Source organism: Aptenodytes patagonicus, chromosome 3 (assembly GCF_965638725.1).
Source record: "Aptenodytes patagonicus chromosome 3, bAptPat1.pri.cur, whole genome shotgun sequence".
NCBI lineage: Eukaryota > Metazoa > Chordata > Aves > Sphenisciformes > Spheniscidae > Aptenodytes > Aptenodytes patagonicus.
This window is the reverse complement of record NC_134951.1, coordinates 57,946,350-57,964,036: the sequence shown is the minus strand read 5'-3', so window position 1 is coordinate 57,964,036 and position 17,687 is coordinate 57,946,350. Positions and strand designations below refer to the sequence as shown.

The window sequence follows — 17,687 nt, the reverse complement described above, 5'->3', positions numbered from 1 at the left end:
GGTGGTCAGATAACTAGTTAGTGATTATAATGCCCTTCATAATTGGCAAAAGTTGTTCAAGAGGGAAGGTGTTTCATAGCAGTGATGACAGCTCAGATTACAACTGTTTCAACTTGAAGTAAAAATGTAGATGGCAACCCTGCACTTGATTCCCTACTCCTAAAACATCAATTACGCTAATGGTCAGACTTTGCATGTACCTTTGTAGTCCTCTAATGCACAAAGGACTAGAAAGTTCCCTTAAATTGTTAGTGGAGGATTTTTTTTTTCCAGTCCTCTTGCCATGTCTGAATTTTTGCTTTCTGCTCAGAAACAGGGAGCAGGAAAAGCAATAGTGATAAAAAGACACAAATGAGCTGTAGATGAACAGACTGATGGCAGGGATTTCTGAATCCATTGCAGGTTAGAGAATTCCCAAGGTATTGCTCCCAGGATCAGAAAAGCACTTCCTTCCCTTTTTTCCCTTCCCTGTCAGATCGTTTTCAAAGTACAGTTTGCTTATACCACCCAAATTGGGCTTTTCCCTCCAGCTTAGAGGTAGGAAGTTAAGAGGAGGATGGCTGACAGACAGCTCTTTCAGGGTAAGTTGTCATGGATGCATTCGTACTTGTGTACAAGTGTTATACTCAGGTGACTGACAACTCAGGAGCCCATAAGGACCTAGAATTGTGAGAGAGGTGTTTCATTGTCTGGTTCCCCTGAGGGAATCTTGGGTCAGCTTGTTTGCTCATTAGCAAACACCCTGATGAATGCATCACAAGTTTTTCTTATTCCCCAGATACATGTCTGCCATTTAGAGAACTGCACGGCAGCTGAAGACATCACTCCTCTTTATGTGACATCCCCTAGGAAGGTTATAGCTGATCCCTATAATGGGTAAGTGTCCTCCTTTGAGCACTTGGTGTCAAAGGTGCTGTAAAGCTCCTCTCTAACTTTCTTCACTTCATTAGTCATCTAGGTTCCTGTTTCAAACTCTTGCCTTACCAAAACAAAAGTGCAATTGGCAACAAATAACAAACTACAAAACAGTTGGAGCGAGAGTGACACCATGCAGTGTTTTTTTCTGCATTTTCTTCCATAGGGTGTTAGCAGAGGAGATAAAGTATTTCCAATGCAGAAATTTTGTTTTCAGACATTCAGTGCTTTTATGAATATGAAGCTCTATGCATTTTAAATGTCCATGCTTAACATTTGAGGTATTATGGAAGAATATTCTCCAATAATCTGCCAGACAAATCCCCAGAAGGTAAAAAGTGATGTGCTTAATTCTCCCAGGATGTATATTAATAGCGCCAAAAGCATTTTCCTATTGTCTGCGTAAAGACAGGCACACCTCTGAGCTGTTAAAATATTTGTGACTCATCTACAGAGTTCTTGCACTGTAGTTATTTGGGTCTATTTTGCTCCATGGCCAGCTATATTTTCTGTCTCCTGGAGGATGGCATATACAGAGCAAACCTTCCACTCTTTCCTGGCACTGCCTCCACAGCTTCACCAGTAGTGAAATCCAGCGCTCTGAAAGACTTCATGATCAACTTCCAATCTAAGAGACTTATTTTCTTCAACACAACAGAACAGGCCTTTGTGTCAGGTTTTCTTGATGGTTCAGAATTTCACACACTGCGGTCACATGTGCCACTGAATGACATGGAGAGCTTTGTTTATGAGGATAACACATTTACTGTCACAGATGGCCGAGCAGTTTTCCACGAGGAGGTCTCTCCAGTGGGGAGTTCTAGTTTCAATGAGTATGTTGTGGATTGCAATTTGGCGTATCCAGAGTACTTTGGCTTTGGCAACTTGCTTTTCTATGGGGCATCAACTCAGCCTTTTCCTTTACCAACTCCTCCTCGGCTTGTCACGGTGCTATTTGGATTGGACCAAGCTGTGATCAACTGGAGACCACCTGAACGCACTATTGGAACCAGTAAGTTCAGTTGTTTCTTCCTGAAAGTCCACTCCTTTTCTTTCTAGAGGAATAACTTCCTAGTTTCCCTTTTCCTGATGCTGGGCTTTGGTGACTTCAATAGCTGATTCTGCTGGAAGATGTGGAATTACCTCAGTTTGGAAAAGTTTAACCCAAGATTTGCCAGTAAAATAGCTAAATTGTCTGGTTAAATTAATACAAATTTATATTGGTAATTCATTTGTCATCTACAAGGGATTTTAAGCAAGGCTCCATCTTAAGTATGGTATAGAATAGCAGTAATGTTGGTTGCTGATATCACACAGAAAATGCATGCCAGAGATGTAATGACTTTTGATCAGTGACTGGGCTATCGTCTCTATCCCCTGTGCATGTGTCTTTGAACAGCAGGAAATTACCTGATTGGGGAAAATTTTGGTTCTTCCAACTTCATTCTTCATGGGGGATTGAACCACTACTCTTGGTCGGTCCCAGAGTCGGAGAGTGTAAATTTTTAATTTATCCCTTTCCTAATTCCCCTGATACTGGCATTTTTGAAAGGAGTCTCCAACATACAGTTTTCTCAAAGAATGCGTATCATCTGTTGCAGCTGTCTACTCTGTAATAACATGATTGTGTCTCACAGGTCTGTCTGCTTGGCAGAACTGGACCTATGATGTGAAAGTGTCATCTCAGCATCCATCTGAGGAGGAATGGGTTGTCTCAAACATTAATGACACTAGGTTTACGGTGAAGGAGCTGGCCAGCTTCACAGCATATGAAGTGTCAGTCAGAGCCGTGTCTCCTGCTGGTGAAGGGCCGTGGTCAGAGTCATTTAGAGGCACAACTTTAGAAGAAGGTGAGAAATGCTTTGTCACCCAGGAGAAATGAAGAATGAGTTATGCATACAGCTTTCCAGCTGGTGAGGCCCAGGCTTTGGGCAAAGGCTGCAAAATGAGGGGCACAAAAAGGATTGTCTTAGAAACATTAAAGAATACAGAATAAGTAAATTTGACTTAGTAAAAGTAATAAGATTCTCAAGCTACAATAATGGTATTATATATTATGTATTTATTATCACTACTTATATACATTTTTCTAATGCAAATACACTTTCAAACACATTATTTTATACACTATGAAATGAACAGGTATGAGAGGTGTTATTCCTTTCCTGTGCTCTGTAAAGCACTTCCTATGATGAAGTGGTTTGAGCTGTGCCTTGGGGGTTAATGACAGTTTATGGGAATGTGCAGGCTCACTAAAAGCTGAAAATCCTTGGTTTGAGCATAGATAATGGGGGAAATGGATGTGCGCACAATGTCTGAGATTTGTAGATGTTTTGGAATGTTTTTTGAAACCTAGTTCACCCATAATAACCTACGTCTGAGGGGAAAATAGCTTTCAACTTAAGGCACTGGACTGGCACTTGAGAGTAAGGGTGACTTTTGCCTGACTTTGGTAAGGCCGGGCCCAAACCCACAGTGGTTTTTAAGCATCTAATAGGGTTCCAAATTGCCTTATTGTTCTGGATCTAAACCTGCCCTGAATCTCTGAGTTTCTCAAATTATGATAGTTTCATGCCTTTCTTCTTTGTCCGTTATTCCTTAGGGCAGGGGCAGTTTTAACTGTGCTTCTGTAACTTTCCAGAAACAGGAACCCCTGCTATTGAAATACAAATATTATACATCAATTGCTTGTTGGTGTGCACAACTGCAGTTTTCTTTCTTTATCAGCTGAAGAAGAACCATATGTGTTGGCAGTGGGGACTGAAGGGCTCTGGAAGCAGCGGTTGGATAGCTATGGGCCAGGAGAACTCCTCTATCCTCATATAAGAAGTATTTCAGGTAAATACTAAACAAACTGCATGCTACTGCTACAGACTTGTTGGCATTTATTAGCTGTCCATAAATTTAATCAACAGAACTGAAAGACAAGAGCTTTCATTGCAGCAGTCTAGACTTGAATGCAGTGCAGTGAAGCAGTTTCACTGAGCCAAGCCTTTGTGTCCATCCTCTTTCTTCTGCTTTATGGAACAAATTAATCCTTAATGAAACCCTACTGACATCACCACAGTTACAGCAGAGCTAAAATGAACTCTCTGAACTAAATAGTTCTGCCTCCAGTGCCCCAATATATGTCATACATTTATAATCATCAGGGCTATATATGTACTATATATGTACATTGTATTCTTATAAGGAAGTATCTAACTTCATGTTAACTGAGCCTAACTGTTCATTTGTACTGATTTTTAAAAAACTGAAGTATCTGGCTACTTTTTATTCTTTAAAATTTTTTTTTTTTTTATTTACGTGTTTGTGAAATGCTTAATACCTTCTCTTTTTTCTTCAAGACCTTGACTGGTATAATGACACTCTTTATTGGATTAATTCCATGGGGGAAGTTCAGATCTGGTCATTGAACAAAAGACAGAGTACCACTGAGAAAACTTACATATCTGACATCAGAAATGCAAGGATGTTGGCCTTTGATTGGTTGAGTCAATGCTTGTACTGGGCTGGCAAAGCAAATACGGTAAGTATAGTTGCACTTCTTAAAAGGAAAAAAAAACTAAAGCCAACAAGAAAGACTGTAAAACAGTATTTGGGAAGATAATCCTTACTTCTTGCAACTTGAGATGCGTTTGGACCTTTGCTATTACAATGTAGAACAAGGAGGCCTTTCTTCCCTTGTGTGATTTTCCAGAGTTATACAAAAGTTTGGGATAAAATGTTCACTAATATTCACTAATGCAGGATACTGAATTCCAGGTGCAAAACAGGCAAATCAAACATGCTATCAACAGTTTTGTTGGATTCAACATTGTAAAAATAAATGAAGATAGTGAAAATGGAGGTTGCCAAGTTGATCTCAGCTAAGAAGTAGATGGACTTTATTTTAATCAAATTTGACATGATTTGTTTACACAGAGATTTTAATGATTGACCTCTGTACTGTGATATTTTGCAGATCACTGCAGATAAAAAAATAATTACAATTGCCCTTTGTACACTCTCATATCAGGAACATTGACATGTGAATTATTTAAAAGGTATCTGACTTTAAAATTGCAGTGCTAATTTATGCAGTGCTGTCAAATTATGCCTTTCATTTATTGTAAGTGCAAATTCAGAATCTGTTTTAAAAACTGGAGCTAGGAGGCCAGATTTCACACTTCCTTGCACCCTCATTTACACTTGTGAATAGTGAATACGAAGTGGGTGAGAAACTCTGTCAGACAGAAGGCTGCCAAAACTGGGAAAGCCAAGGGGAAGAGGTATTTAATCTTTTTCTTTTGTCACTTTCTGGCAAACATTAGCTAATAAGTCTGCCTTATTCTTCATCCTTATATTTTGAATGCAAAAGGTTTAAGCTTTAAAAGCCTAAGGCTTGCATAAGCTTCTGATAAACGGCTGTGGAAAAGTCACTTATGTATACTCAATTGATCATGGCTGGTGATTTAGGTGTGATGCTAAAAGCAATTCTTTTGTTCCTAGATCTACAGAAAATCACTGGTGGGAGGCCATATGGATGTTGTGGCTCATGTTGTATTCCTAGTGAAGGATCTAGTCGTGGATTCAGTAAATGGCTATTTGTACTGGGCCACACTGTATTCGGTGGAGAGCGCAAGACTGAATGGAGAGGAGTATCTTATATTACAAGAGCAGCTACAGTTTTCTGGTAAACAGGTGACTGATTTTTTTTTTTTTTGGGGGGTGTGTGTGTGTGTTCTAGTGGTTAGATCTCTAGACTATAGTCAGTGTTCATCGCTGTCAAAATCGATGTGTTATGACTAGAAGAATAACATGCCTTTCTTGCAATATTGTTATATCATTTTGAGAACAGGGTAAGAATTAAATCATGTAATAGCTGTACCAAAACTTTGGCCCATAATTCTAAAGTCAGACCCTTGTAACAAAATGTGATGTTAAAGATGTCCTTATGGTTGTAATGCTGCTCCTTCCCATATATGAAAGGTACTCGCTTTCCCCAAATGACTTAAGTCTAATGGTCAGTTCTGGCTTTCCCATCAAAATATGGAGCCAGAGCTCCATAGCATCCTGCCTCCTTTGTAGTGTTCCCCAGCTCACAGGTCCTGACAGGGTCAGTTTTGGGGCTAGACACTTGCCAGGGACACTGGAGTTGCACTTCAGGCTGCAGGGGTGCTGCTGTAGAGACAGGCTTTGCCTGTGCTGATGAGAGAGGGGGCCCGGCAGCTGGTGCAATACTTGCGCTCAGTGCAGCTGGCCCCTGCCACAGCCTGGCACAGCTTGCTGCTGCTTCTGCTGCCGCAGCACTGGTGAGGGTGCCAGATCTGCCCCTGATGGTCCCCATCCTGCCTGATCCTGTCCCTCGTGTGGTGGCAAGAACAGCAAGTCCTGTGCTTTGGGAATCTTTGAGGTTCTCCATCCCCAACTTGCTCCTTGCCTTCCCCATCTTCTCTTTCTCCCTTGCCCAAGTCAGATGCAGGCTTGGCCCCAGCTTGGCCCCTCTTCCTTTACTCCAGGCTACTGGGGGGCTCCAGAAGGCTGAGAAGAGTCTGCTGCAGAGCAGAGCAGCTCCTCAGAGAGAAGGAAAGGGGCTTCTTGCAAGAATGAATAAAGATAGTGGATGGTATAGGGGGAAAAAAGGGATGGTGGGTTGTTGTTTTAGTTGTGTTAGGGTGGATAATGGGTCCCATGCAGGGGTAGGCTGGTAGAAGGGAAGTACAGATGCCATTCCCACCTATAGCTCACCAAAGCCCCTGCAATATGTGGGAGCCTATTAACTCCTGTTCCCTGCCTTGAGACTTTTTGATGTGCTCTGAGGTCCTCACAGACAACCTCTGTATCTCTGCTGACCTCTCCCATGCCTTTCTTCTCCACTCACTCCTCTCTGATGTCCTATCAAGTCTCTTAAGGCTTTGCTTCACTGCTGGCTCCTCATAGATCATTGGGGCCTTCACCAACCCCATCCTGCCTCTGCCACCATGTGGGATTTGCCATATCAGGGACTTGTTCTCATTCTTGCTAGGTGGGATTCAGTGTTGCCTATGCAGCAAAGGAACTCTGAGACTGAGTATTCACCTCATGAAAAGACCTGCGAGGGTCTCAGCAGCTGCGTATGTCCTTCCCTTCCCTTCCCTTCCCTTCCCTTCCCTTCCCTTCCCTTCCCTTCCCTTCCCTTCCCTTCCCTTCCCTTCCCTTCCCTTCCCTTCCCTTCCCTTCCCTTCCCTTCCCTTCCCTTCCCTTCCCTTCCCTTCCCTTCCCTTCCCTTCCCTTCCCTTCCCTTCCCTTCCCTTCCCTTCCCTTCCCTTCCCTTCCCTTCCCTTCCCTTCCCTTCCCTTCCCTCCTCATGTAGCTGGGAGAAAAGTGATGGATGACCCAGTTCCCTGGCAAGAGAACCCCTTACTACCAGAACAGGGACTGGAGGACTCCAGGAGTCAGTGTGATTAGGAATGCAGAGCCAGTGAACCTTTGAACGTTTTCCAGGCTGTGTCCTGAGCAGGTCAGGCTGAGGGACCGTGCCATCTATTGCACTGCTTTTGCTCTATGGAGTCTCTCTCAAAGAAAAGCTGAATGCTTCTCAGCTCAAGCCATAGCCTGTGTGGAGTTTTACCCTCTGTCCCGAGCACTGGAGTGAGGCATAGGTTGACCGCCACAGAAGAGGTCAACTCAGATATATTATTTGCTACAACAGCTTTCTTTAAAACACAGCTCTTGCTAAAGAAGCCTTTGTTTTTATTCCATCTGTTGTACAATTTGTGCTCCCATTTTACTTGAAGCCAAGTTCTCTATTAAAGTCCCTTTCTAAACTCTAGAGATCTATGTCCCTTGGTTAGCTTTGTATCATTCCCCAGAACATTTCAATCTCCTTTCACGAAGAAAAAGAGGCTGGTGTTTGATTATAAAAAAAGCCAGGCCTGGTTTAGTCTCTGAAAGGCAATTAACATTCAGAAAGGCCAGCTGATCTCACAGGTGTCTCTTACATTCATGAGGGTTTGGGAAGGAGAGGGAAAGCTGGTTCTGGTGTGGCACCTGCTATACTTGTAAACCTAAATACAGAAGAACTGAAAAACTTTTGTCACATGTAGAGCGAAACATCTGTGCTGCAAAGGGTCACTGTATCTTCCAGCCTCACACCTCTCTGTGGAAGCTGGCTGTGGACTGTCTGTGGACACCTCTCTCTGGACTCTTTATGGGAAGATATATGCTGTCCAAGCTCAACGGCACACTTACAGTTATCGCATATCTTCTGGGTGATCTATTGCAAAGGACCGACAATTTGCAGTTTATTCTAAGCAGCAAACGTCACCTTCCTTGCCCTACTCTTTTGATTCACTACCTGTTTCTCTGAATCACCTCATGCTAACCTCAGATTTCTTGTTCTTGTTTTCAAGAACCTTGGCAGCAATAAGACTGCTTGTCTGCTCCTGTCATTTTTTTTCTGCACCTTTCTCTATGTCAGTGATACCAGCATTCAACCATCCACTCATTCACACCTCCTACAAACAAACATCTCCTCTCCTGCTTCTCTGCTGCCCCTAATCTATGCACTGATTTCCTAAACTCAGCCTCCTGCTGTGATGCATGCAGGAAAAAAGCCAAGTAAAAATGTCTAGATTGAGAAATGACCAGTTATAGCTGACAGGTGTTTGTTTATTAAGATAAAACCCAAAATAAACCCATCAGAAAAAAAAGGGCAGTACAACATTCTTTAATGGTGGAATTATCGAGCTGGTCGTTATTGTCCCATATAAAGATGCAAATATGTGTTTGCACAAGTACTAAATATGTATCTTCCTTGCACGACGGAGTCCTTTATCCTGAAAAGAGTACCTCTTACCTCGATATTAAAACACAGATGTAGTAGTTAATTGTTGTTATCCAATAGTTAGAGGATATTCTCTACATAACTGGTTCTTACTGGTATTTACTAGCTGTTTTTCTAATAAAGAATTGCTGTTCAGCTGGTCAGTACAGGATCCTCAGCAGTATGTAGCAGTATCTCCTTTTAGCTTGAAATCTGAGTGATAGGAATAGAAGAGACTACTATGGAGGTGACAGGTTTCCTACACAAATATGAAGGCAGAGCTTTGAATATCTAGTTTCTTTGACAGGAACTAGATCTTTTTATGACAATTATTTTATTTTCCAATCAGTTGTTTAGCTTAGCTGGTGTGTATTGGCATAGCTTGATTGATTTTGGCAGAGCTATTCTAATTTATTCCAGGTTAGGATCTGGCACAGAATTTCCAAAGCACTTAGTAAGTTGTTTATACTGTACAATATGCCTGGGACAAAAGTAATTTATAGGGAAGCAGCAAAGTGCGTTATACGCAGGAGGGGCCAGGACCCTGTAGGTGTGGTCTCTTAATATTTCTAGTCAAGGGTATTTCAAGTAGCTAAATTTATGTTGCGTCTTATGATGTTGAGTTACATTGCATGATCACAACTACATATCGTGTCCAGAGACTAATACCTCTCATGAAATGGAAAAAGTTTGTCTATTTTTGAAGCATAACAGAAGGGAGGTGTAAAATTACTGCCTAGCTCCTGAAGATGAATAGTACAAATATTTCTTTGCCTTTTATTAATAGGGATACAGGAATCAGGAGAAAGAAGATGGGCATGTCTATGGGAAAATGTGATAGTTGCAGAAAAAAAGTGGGGCAAGGAAAGAAGACCCAAACATTTAAAAAATCAAGGTAGATTCAGGAAGATGAAATTTGGTGTAGAGCATGGGAGGGAGAATAGCTAAATGGGATAAAATATAACATGGTTGACTAAATATGCACTCAGGCACATACATAGTGTGAGATATTTTTAACAGGAAAACCTACAGGAGCAGTCATTCAAACCTTGATTTTCTGACATACAATGTCAACAGAAATATGTCAAGAATGTGATTACATAAGGACCAACAGACAACTAAGTGATATGGCACTTGCTTTCCTGTCATCATCTTCTGCAGTTTATTAATGAAGAGTTTAAAAAAAAAAAAAAGGCTGCTCCACTTACATCCATAATGGAAATTTAAGCTTATAAAAGAATAGCTACAACTAGTGTTTGGATGAGAAGTTTGAGAGCTGCTGTAAAACATGTTCAGAGAGGCCCCTAACAACCTGTAAGCTGTGCTAATGACATGACATAGACTGAACTTGATAACATTTAGCAGACTAATTTGTGGAAGCGAATTCTTTGTTATTCACAGAACAGATTATTAGATGTCTGATTTCTATTATTGTTGCATATGGTATTGAATCTGTTGTTTACTACAAAAGCAAGAAAGCTCTATTTTGAATATTAGATCCTATTAAAAATAAACAAAAAATCTTGCTCCTAGTTTAAATGAAGATGAAATATTGAAGTAATGAACAGGAAGACTGTTTCATTCCCCCCCTCCCCTCTTTATTTAATAATAATTTATTTACCAAAATGTAAATATTTAAATTTCCTGTTTAACCAAATACGTCAATAAAAATTTTGCATGTATTTTCCATAAATAATGCAACACATTAAATATTGTATGCATAAAATCCAAGCATAGAAAAAAAATCAATGCATCGAAGACAAAGACAAAAGGTCTGAAATACTCCTTTCAAAAGGTGATTCTGAATTTCAGACTGGATATCAACCATCTGTTTCAGACAAAGAATGTTAAAATACCAGAGGTGTTCTGGAAATTTTGATAGGTAGTTCCACTAATCACTTGATACACTATTGCCATCATATCTGAAGTACTCAGATACTCCAGGGATGAACACTCCGACAGGTGCTCATAAAATGCTATATAGAAAATCATCAGCTGCTATAAATAGGTGTCCATCAAGGACCTGATTATTTTTTAGTGCTACCTCTTTTTGTGTTAGAATAAACATTCATGGTAGTAATGTTATTTTTGCCAATAAGAAGCTACTCATGATGCAGGAGTATGACAGTTATGCCTAAGGGCTTTTACCTCAGAAGTGAAGGTGTGTTCAAATTGCCATTTGGACTTTTTTTTTCTTAGGTGGTTGGTTTAACTTTGGATCTCACCTATGGTTTTCTTTACTGGCTTGTGCAAGATAGTCTATGCCTGAACCTATATAAAGTTTCTCTTTGCAAAGAAGGGTAAGTAAATGTATAGCAGAGGTAAGAAAGTCTGTATTTTCTAGTTTTCTTTAAAAACAAATTTTGTCCAATGCTGGGCACACTAGTTACTAATTTAACAATAAACAAAAAGAAGAGCTAATGATCACAGCTAGCTGATGGCAAGCTACATGTTGAGATGGTTGTTAACGTTTTTTTTACAGTGAAAGAAACACAGTATGGAAGCTCAACTGAACTGAGGTCAGCTCATCAATTTTTAGACTTAGCTTTAGGAAATAATCACCGTTTATTGCCTATTTTATCTTGGCATTTACAACACCTGACAGTTTTCAAGTGCCTAGAGCTGTAACTTGTTCATCTTGCATGGAGCTTAGGACTTGAACTGACACCACTTTCTCACCTGAGTAATCAGTACTCAGCAGGCTTTCCTCTTGATCATCCTGAGCATTAAATGGCTGCATTATTCCTGAAAGGCAAAGTTTAAAAAAAAACAAACCACAAAACAAAACCATGTTTATGGGTCAACTTGAATATATAATAAGACCTTGAGAAAAATGGTAATCTGTTCTGTAAGTGCCAAGTGCATGATGAGCGGTAGCTCATGAAACTACGTTTTGGAGACTGCCCATTTTTTTCCCCCAAGCATCAGATTAAACTTCTTAAACCTAGTTGAACAGTATCTGTACTTACACGTGCTCATAATGTTGCAGGTTAGCTTTGTGTGGAATCACCTGAATTTTCTGACTGATTTTAGACTTGCTATGGTTAATGGCAAACATTTAAAGAATCAAAATATGTTGATTAGTTTTAGCTAGAACATGCAGCTCCATTGTGAACCAATTGGCAGCCATAAATCATTGTCCCTGGCATGCCAGAATAGAGAGATTAGAAGTAATCCACCCTAATGGACCTGATGGCGTGTCAAAGCTTTTCCAAATTTGTTTTGGATAGCACGTGTCTAAGCTGAAAGACATTTCTGAGATGGCAAAATGATGCCTCTTACAACATATTTAATCTCTTACCCACAAGATAAATTGGGACCAAAAAAGGCCTGTAAGTTTTGACATAGAAGTAACAAGACAGATTAAGTCACCAGTGACCCCAGTGGAGGAAAATGTTAACAAAGTTTAATAAATAATGGAAGGTTATCGAGGAAACTAGCAGGGTCAAATTCATCTGGGGACCTGCTCTAATAAAGTAGAATGAATCTCATGCTGTGAAGTAGACTCCACGGTTTCAGTGGAATTGCTGAGAGAAGGTGGGCTGATTTTTCAAAATACTCAATTTTCTATATCCATGCATCAGAATATTAAGCCATGTTATAATTGTTTTCTAATGAAATCAGAGGAATGAAGGCTTTTTTTTGCAGATGCTCCTGCAATGTGTCATTCTGAAAAGTGTTCTGCTTTAGAGAACTTAAAAGAAAAATTTTGAATTGTTTTCCTGCCTCCTACATGAGTACTAAGAATTTGAATGATGAGAAACTTAGTGATGTGTCAAACATTGCATAAATCTTGTTCTCTCTACATGTGTGTTTTCAGTTTGCTAATTTCATATGTGTTTTCACAGTTGTGGTAATGCCGTCGTCACAGAATTTGCAGCATGGAGTACTTCAGAAATATCTCAGGGTGCACTGGAATACTACAGTGGTCGTCTGTTCTGGATTAATAGTCTTCAATTCATTACAACTCAGGAAGTCAATCAGAGCCTCAGCATTCCCTTCTCACAACCAGCAGAGTTTGCAGCCTTTACCCTTGTTCACACATCACTTAAACCTTTGCCAGGTACATTATTTTCTTTATCTAAACCCCTCAATAAAGGTATTCGCTGTCAGCCTGTAATTCTTCATTCTTGAAATTCTTTAGTCATTTGACAAAAGATAAGAACAACAGCAACTTATTAATAAATATATCAGGCTATACATGGATAATGTGCAATTATAAAAGCTGATGGGTATGGCTAAAAAGAATACATGGTGGTGTTATTCATTGTTTCTATCTAATGACACCTTACAGGATTTTCCATAGTACTTTAGTGTTTTAAGTCAGGTTTGAAAAGTCTACCTATTGCTCATATTCTTTAAATTGTTGTTATTTCTTACTCTCTTTATGGACAGGAAATTTTTCTTTTACACCAAAAGTGATTCCAGATTCAGTGCCAGAGTATTCCTTCAGCATTAAAGGAAATTGCTCAAGTTTTCACATCACTTGGAGTCCCTCCACAAATGTGGAATGGGGAACTGTCTTTTACTGCGTGGGATCAAAAGCTCTACAAGTGAGGATATTCATGCAATCCGTCCTTATTATCTACATGTATTACTGCATCTACTTGCTGATGTATCTATTTTTAAACAGAAATACAGTTTGTTTCTTCTCCAGCATTTACAGATCAGTCAAGCAACCAAACTAAACTGTAAATATAAAGCAAGCTGTCCTGTTTCTTGATCACTGAGGCCAGCATGGGAGGAACATGGGCTTAGCAGTAGCTCTGGGCTAGCTGCTGGAGTGTGAAGTGCCAGGCAAGGAGCTCCCAGTGCTCAAAGATGTGTGAGAAAGCCTTTGACAGTAACTCAGAGACAGAAGTGTCCTCTGAGCTGCCAGTGGCACAGCCTTTGCCTGAATGTGAAATCTAGCCTTGATCCACACTTAATTTTAGCACATTTGGCGAGCTTTACTTTAAATTCAAAGGGCAGATTGCTAACAGATTTCTACGCATCGCTACAGTGCCACAGGAGTTGGTGAAACAACGATCACTCACAGGAAGAGAAGCTCTGTCTTGATTTAGTTGACCAGCTTGGTGAGGAGAATTTTGGAAAACTGAAGGCCTTTCTGAGAGGGAAAAAAATGTTTTGTTTTACTTTATTCTGTTTTATTTCATTCACAGTCTTTGGAGAGTGAACAGTGCCTCCATCCCCATAACCTGACAGTGCCATCCTACCAAGTTGATTGGCTGGAACCATTTGCACTCTTTGATTTTACTGTCACTCCATATACATACTGGGGCAAGGCACCAGCAACATCTGTATCCCTTCGAGCCCCTGAAGGAGGTACTAGAATTTTAAACCCCATTCCTCACCCGTAACAGGTAGTGGGACCAGGTCTATGCCAGCAAGTGAAACCCTGGAGAGGAATGAGCAGCTTTCAGGGCTAGTCAGCTGTCGGCAGAGTTGCAAGGACATGTTCCTGAGTATCTTCGGCAATTATCTATTGCACACATAAATGCACACAATTGCAGTAATAGAATTTGGAACAGAAAGTGCATGACAATATATCCACCACATGCCTATGACTATGAGCAAGAAAGAGAAATTGAGATCCATTACAATGACCATCAAAGGCTGCATGTAATATCTTAACCACTTATTAAATTTTTAATAAATGTTATGCACTTTTTACTTTTGACTTCAGTGCTTATTTTTGCTCTCATGCAGGCCAAAGTTAAGTCAGCTAAAATATAGTGTTGAGTGACTGGAGCACTGAGAAAGCTTACGAGCCGCAGTAGATTTTGAAGTGGATAGGAGAGGGGATAGAGTATGCTCTATGTTGTGAAAATTCTTGCAGCTCCATTGTTACCTACAGGACTCAGATAAATAGATATGTCTCAATCTGAGTGCAGAAGTGCGTTTGTCTCTGTTATGCAGCTCTTTTTTTGTTATGCAAGTTAAAATCAGATACCTACACACCAATGAAAAACAGAAAGGAATTACCATGAAGTTTTAGATATTCTTCTGTAATTTACACCTCACCAATTGCTATCTGTCTCTGTCAGCATTGGGCTTGTAAAGTTCAGGCTAAAAACTAAAAGAGTTAATCACAATGTAGAGTTTGTGTTTTAATAGGAGTACTTTGCTCTGTGTTTTTTATGTTTTTTTTAATACAGTTCCTTCAGCCCCTACAAACCCTAGAGTATATGTGTTACAAAATAAGCTACATGAAAGTGATGAGAAAGTCCTTATGGAGTTCAGGTGGGACAGACCTGAAAGGGACAATGGAGTATTAACGCAGTTCAGGGTTTACTATCAACTATTGAGTCAGAGCGGCACGGCTGACACTTTCACAGAGTGGAACGCGAGCAACGTTGAACCCACCCTGATGCTCTTTTCTCTCAGGGATGTGCTTCCCAGCCTCACAGTAAGGTTTCAGGTATGAAAAATTACTGAGCTTATCTCGTGCTAGATGGTAGATGTTATCAGTGCAGCCTGATGGTTTTGCCTAGGAGATGGTATTGGGCTTGGGGCAAGAACTTGTGGTTTCTGTTTGTGGAACTGCTGATTCACTGACTCACCTTTGGATACCTGGCTTAACCTTTCTACGTATTGTGTTGTTCACTAAATAAGGTGAAAAACAATGCTGCGATATTATACAGGTTTGGTAAAGCCCAAAAGAAACTTTTCTAGAGGTCTCCTAAAGCCATTGCTAAAAGCTGCAAGTTAAACACAGATTCGACTGAGCTGGTGGAAGGTGACAGTCCATTAAAACAGAGCCACAGATCAAGAGAAGTTCCACTGCTGGAGAAATGCAAGGACTCTCTTGGCTTCCATAAAAAGGGACTTCCATATTAAAACTTGTCAGGAGGTCATGTTTTCATTGTGATGAAAGGTTTGGAACACACAGAACATGTGCTTGAAATAAAAGTTAGAAGCACGAGAGCACGTAATAGACCAGGTACTGATGGGGGAGAACACCATGTTGGTCGCAACATCAACCAACAGTAGGAATTGCTCCAGCCTGGGGAAGGAGACAAGACTGTCTGGTGTCCTTTGAGCTCTAATTGAAAGATGCAGCATGAATTGTCACTCTCTGGGCCACTGCTTAAAATTCTCTTCATAGCCATGGTCCAACCCTGAATGTAGCCTTTGAAATGACCAGCACAGCCTTAGGTTAAACAGAGCACACGTGTATGTTCCTAGCTGAGCAGCCAGGGGATCTGGTTCTGTTTTTGTCATTAACTATGACTCTACAGGCTCTCAAATGCAATCATTTATGCTGCTACTTAACATATGTAACAATCTCCTGTCCCACAGGTGCAAGCCTTCACCTCTGTGGGTCCAGGACCTTTGTCTGAAATAGCAGAGAGGAGTTCATCAGGTGTGGATGACTTAGATGCCATCTCATGGTTTGTGTGTAATAGCTGGTGAAATTGACAGTACAGGAATTTGGTAATCTGATAAATAGCCTCTGACACTTTGTGTGACATTTGTGGCACCCTACAGTAGACACCACCGAGAGCTCGCCAAGCTGCTCTCCATCATTTATCAGCGGTCCTGGTTAACAGGGGAGGTCCCGGGCGACTGGAGGCTTGCCAATATGATGCCCATCTACAAGAAGGGCTGGAAGGAGGATCCGGGGAACTACAGGCCTGTCAGCCTGACCTCGGTGCCGGGAAAGATTATGGAGCGGCTCATCTTGAGGGCGCTCACAAGGCATGAGCGGGACAACCAGGGGATCAGGCCCAACCAGCACGGGTTCGTGAGAGGCAGGTCCTGCTTGACCAACCTGATCTCCTTCTGTGACCAGGTGACCCGCCTAGTGGATGAGGGAAAGGCTGTGGATGTGGTCTACCTGGACTTCAGTAAGGCCTTTGACACTGTCTCCCACAGCATTCTCCTAGAGAAGCTGGCGGCTCACAGCTTAGACAGGTGTACTCTGCGCTGGGTAAAAAACTAGCTGGACGGCCAGGCCCAGAGAGTTGTGGTGAATGGAGTCAAATCCAGTTGGCGGCCGGTCACGAGCGGTGTTCCCCAGGGCTCAGTACTGGGGCCGGTCTTGTTTAATATCTTTATCGATAATCTGGATGAGGGGATTGAGTGCTCCCTCAGTGAGTTTGCAGACGACACCAAGTTGGGCGGGAGTGTTGATCTGCTCGAGGGTAGGAAGGCTCTGCAGAGGGACCTGGACAGGCTGGATCGATGGGCCCAGGCCAACTGTATGAGGTTCAACAAGGCCAAGTGCCAGGTCCTGCATTTCGGCCACAACAACCCCATGCAGCGCTACAGGCTTGGGGAAGAGTGGCTGGAAAGCTGCCCAGCGGAAAAGGACCTGGGGGTGCTGGTCGACAGCCAGCTGAACGTGAGCTGGCAGTGTGCCCAGGCGGCCAAGAAGGCCAATGGCATCCTGGCCTGTATCAGAAAGAGTGTGGCCAGCAGGAGTAGGGAAGTGATGGTGCCCCTGTACTCGGCCCTGGTGAGGCCGCACCTCAAATACTGTGTTCAGTTTTGGGCCCCTCACTACAAGAAGGACGTTGAGGTGCTGGAGCGTGTCCAGAGAAGGGCAACAAGGCTGGTGAGGGGTCTGGAGAACAAGTCTTCTGAGGATCGGCTGAGGGAACTGGGGTTGTTTAGCCTGGAGAAAAGGAGGCTGAGGGGAGACCTCATCGCTCTCTACAACTACCTGAAAGGAGGTTGTAGCGAGGTGGGTGTTGGTTTCTTCTCCCAAGTAACTAGCGATAGGACGAGAGGAAATGGCCTCAACTTGCGCCAGGGGAGGTTTAGCTTGGACATGAGGAAAAATGTCTTTACTGAAAGAGTGGTTAAACATTGGCACAGGCTGCCTAGGGAAGTGGTTGAGTCCCCATCCCTGGAGGTATTTAAGAGGTGTAGATGAAGCACTTAGGGACATGGTTTAGTGGGCATGGTGGTGTTGGGTTGCCGGTTGGACTCGATGATCTTAGAGGTCTTTTCCAACCTTAATGATTCTATGATTCTATGA

General features: G+C 41.7%; 1 protein-coding gene across 1 annotated transcript in view; it reads left to right on the top strand.

The window, feature by feature from the left end:
- ROS1 (ROS proto-oncogene 1, receptor tyrosine kinase) overlaps nt 1-17,687 on the top strand; it is a 77,597-nt gene that overhangs the window by 15,083 nt on the left and 44,827 nt on the right. The window contains exons 12-23 of the mRNA XM_076333476.1: nt 779-876; nt 1,416-1,927; nt 2,553-2,765; nt 3,643-3,753; nt 4,263-4,444; nt 5,407-5,598; nt 10,901-11,001; nt 12,550-12,764; nt 13,097-13,275; nt 13,864-14,026; nt 14,860-15,122; nt 16,004-16,067. Coding sequence (XP_076189591.1) covers nt 779-876; nt 1,416-1,927; nt 2,553-2,765; nt 3,643-3,753; nt 4,263-4,444; nt 5,407-5,598; nt 10,901-11,001; nt 12,550-12,764; nt 13,097-13,275; nt 13,864-14,026; nt 14,860-15,122; nt 16,004-16,067 — 2,293 coding nt within the window. The remainder of the gene's footprint in view (nt 1-778; nt 877-1,415; nt 1,928-2,552; nt 2,766-3,642; nt 3,754-4,262; nt 4,445-5,406; nt 5,599-10,900; nt 11,002-12,549; nt 12,765-13,096; nt 13,276-13,863; nt 14,027-14,859; nt 15,123-16,003; nt 16,068-17,687) is intronic.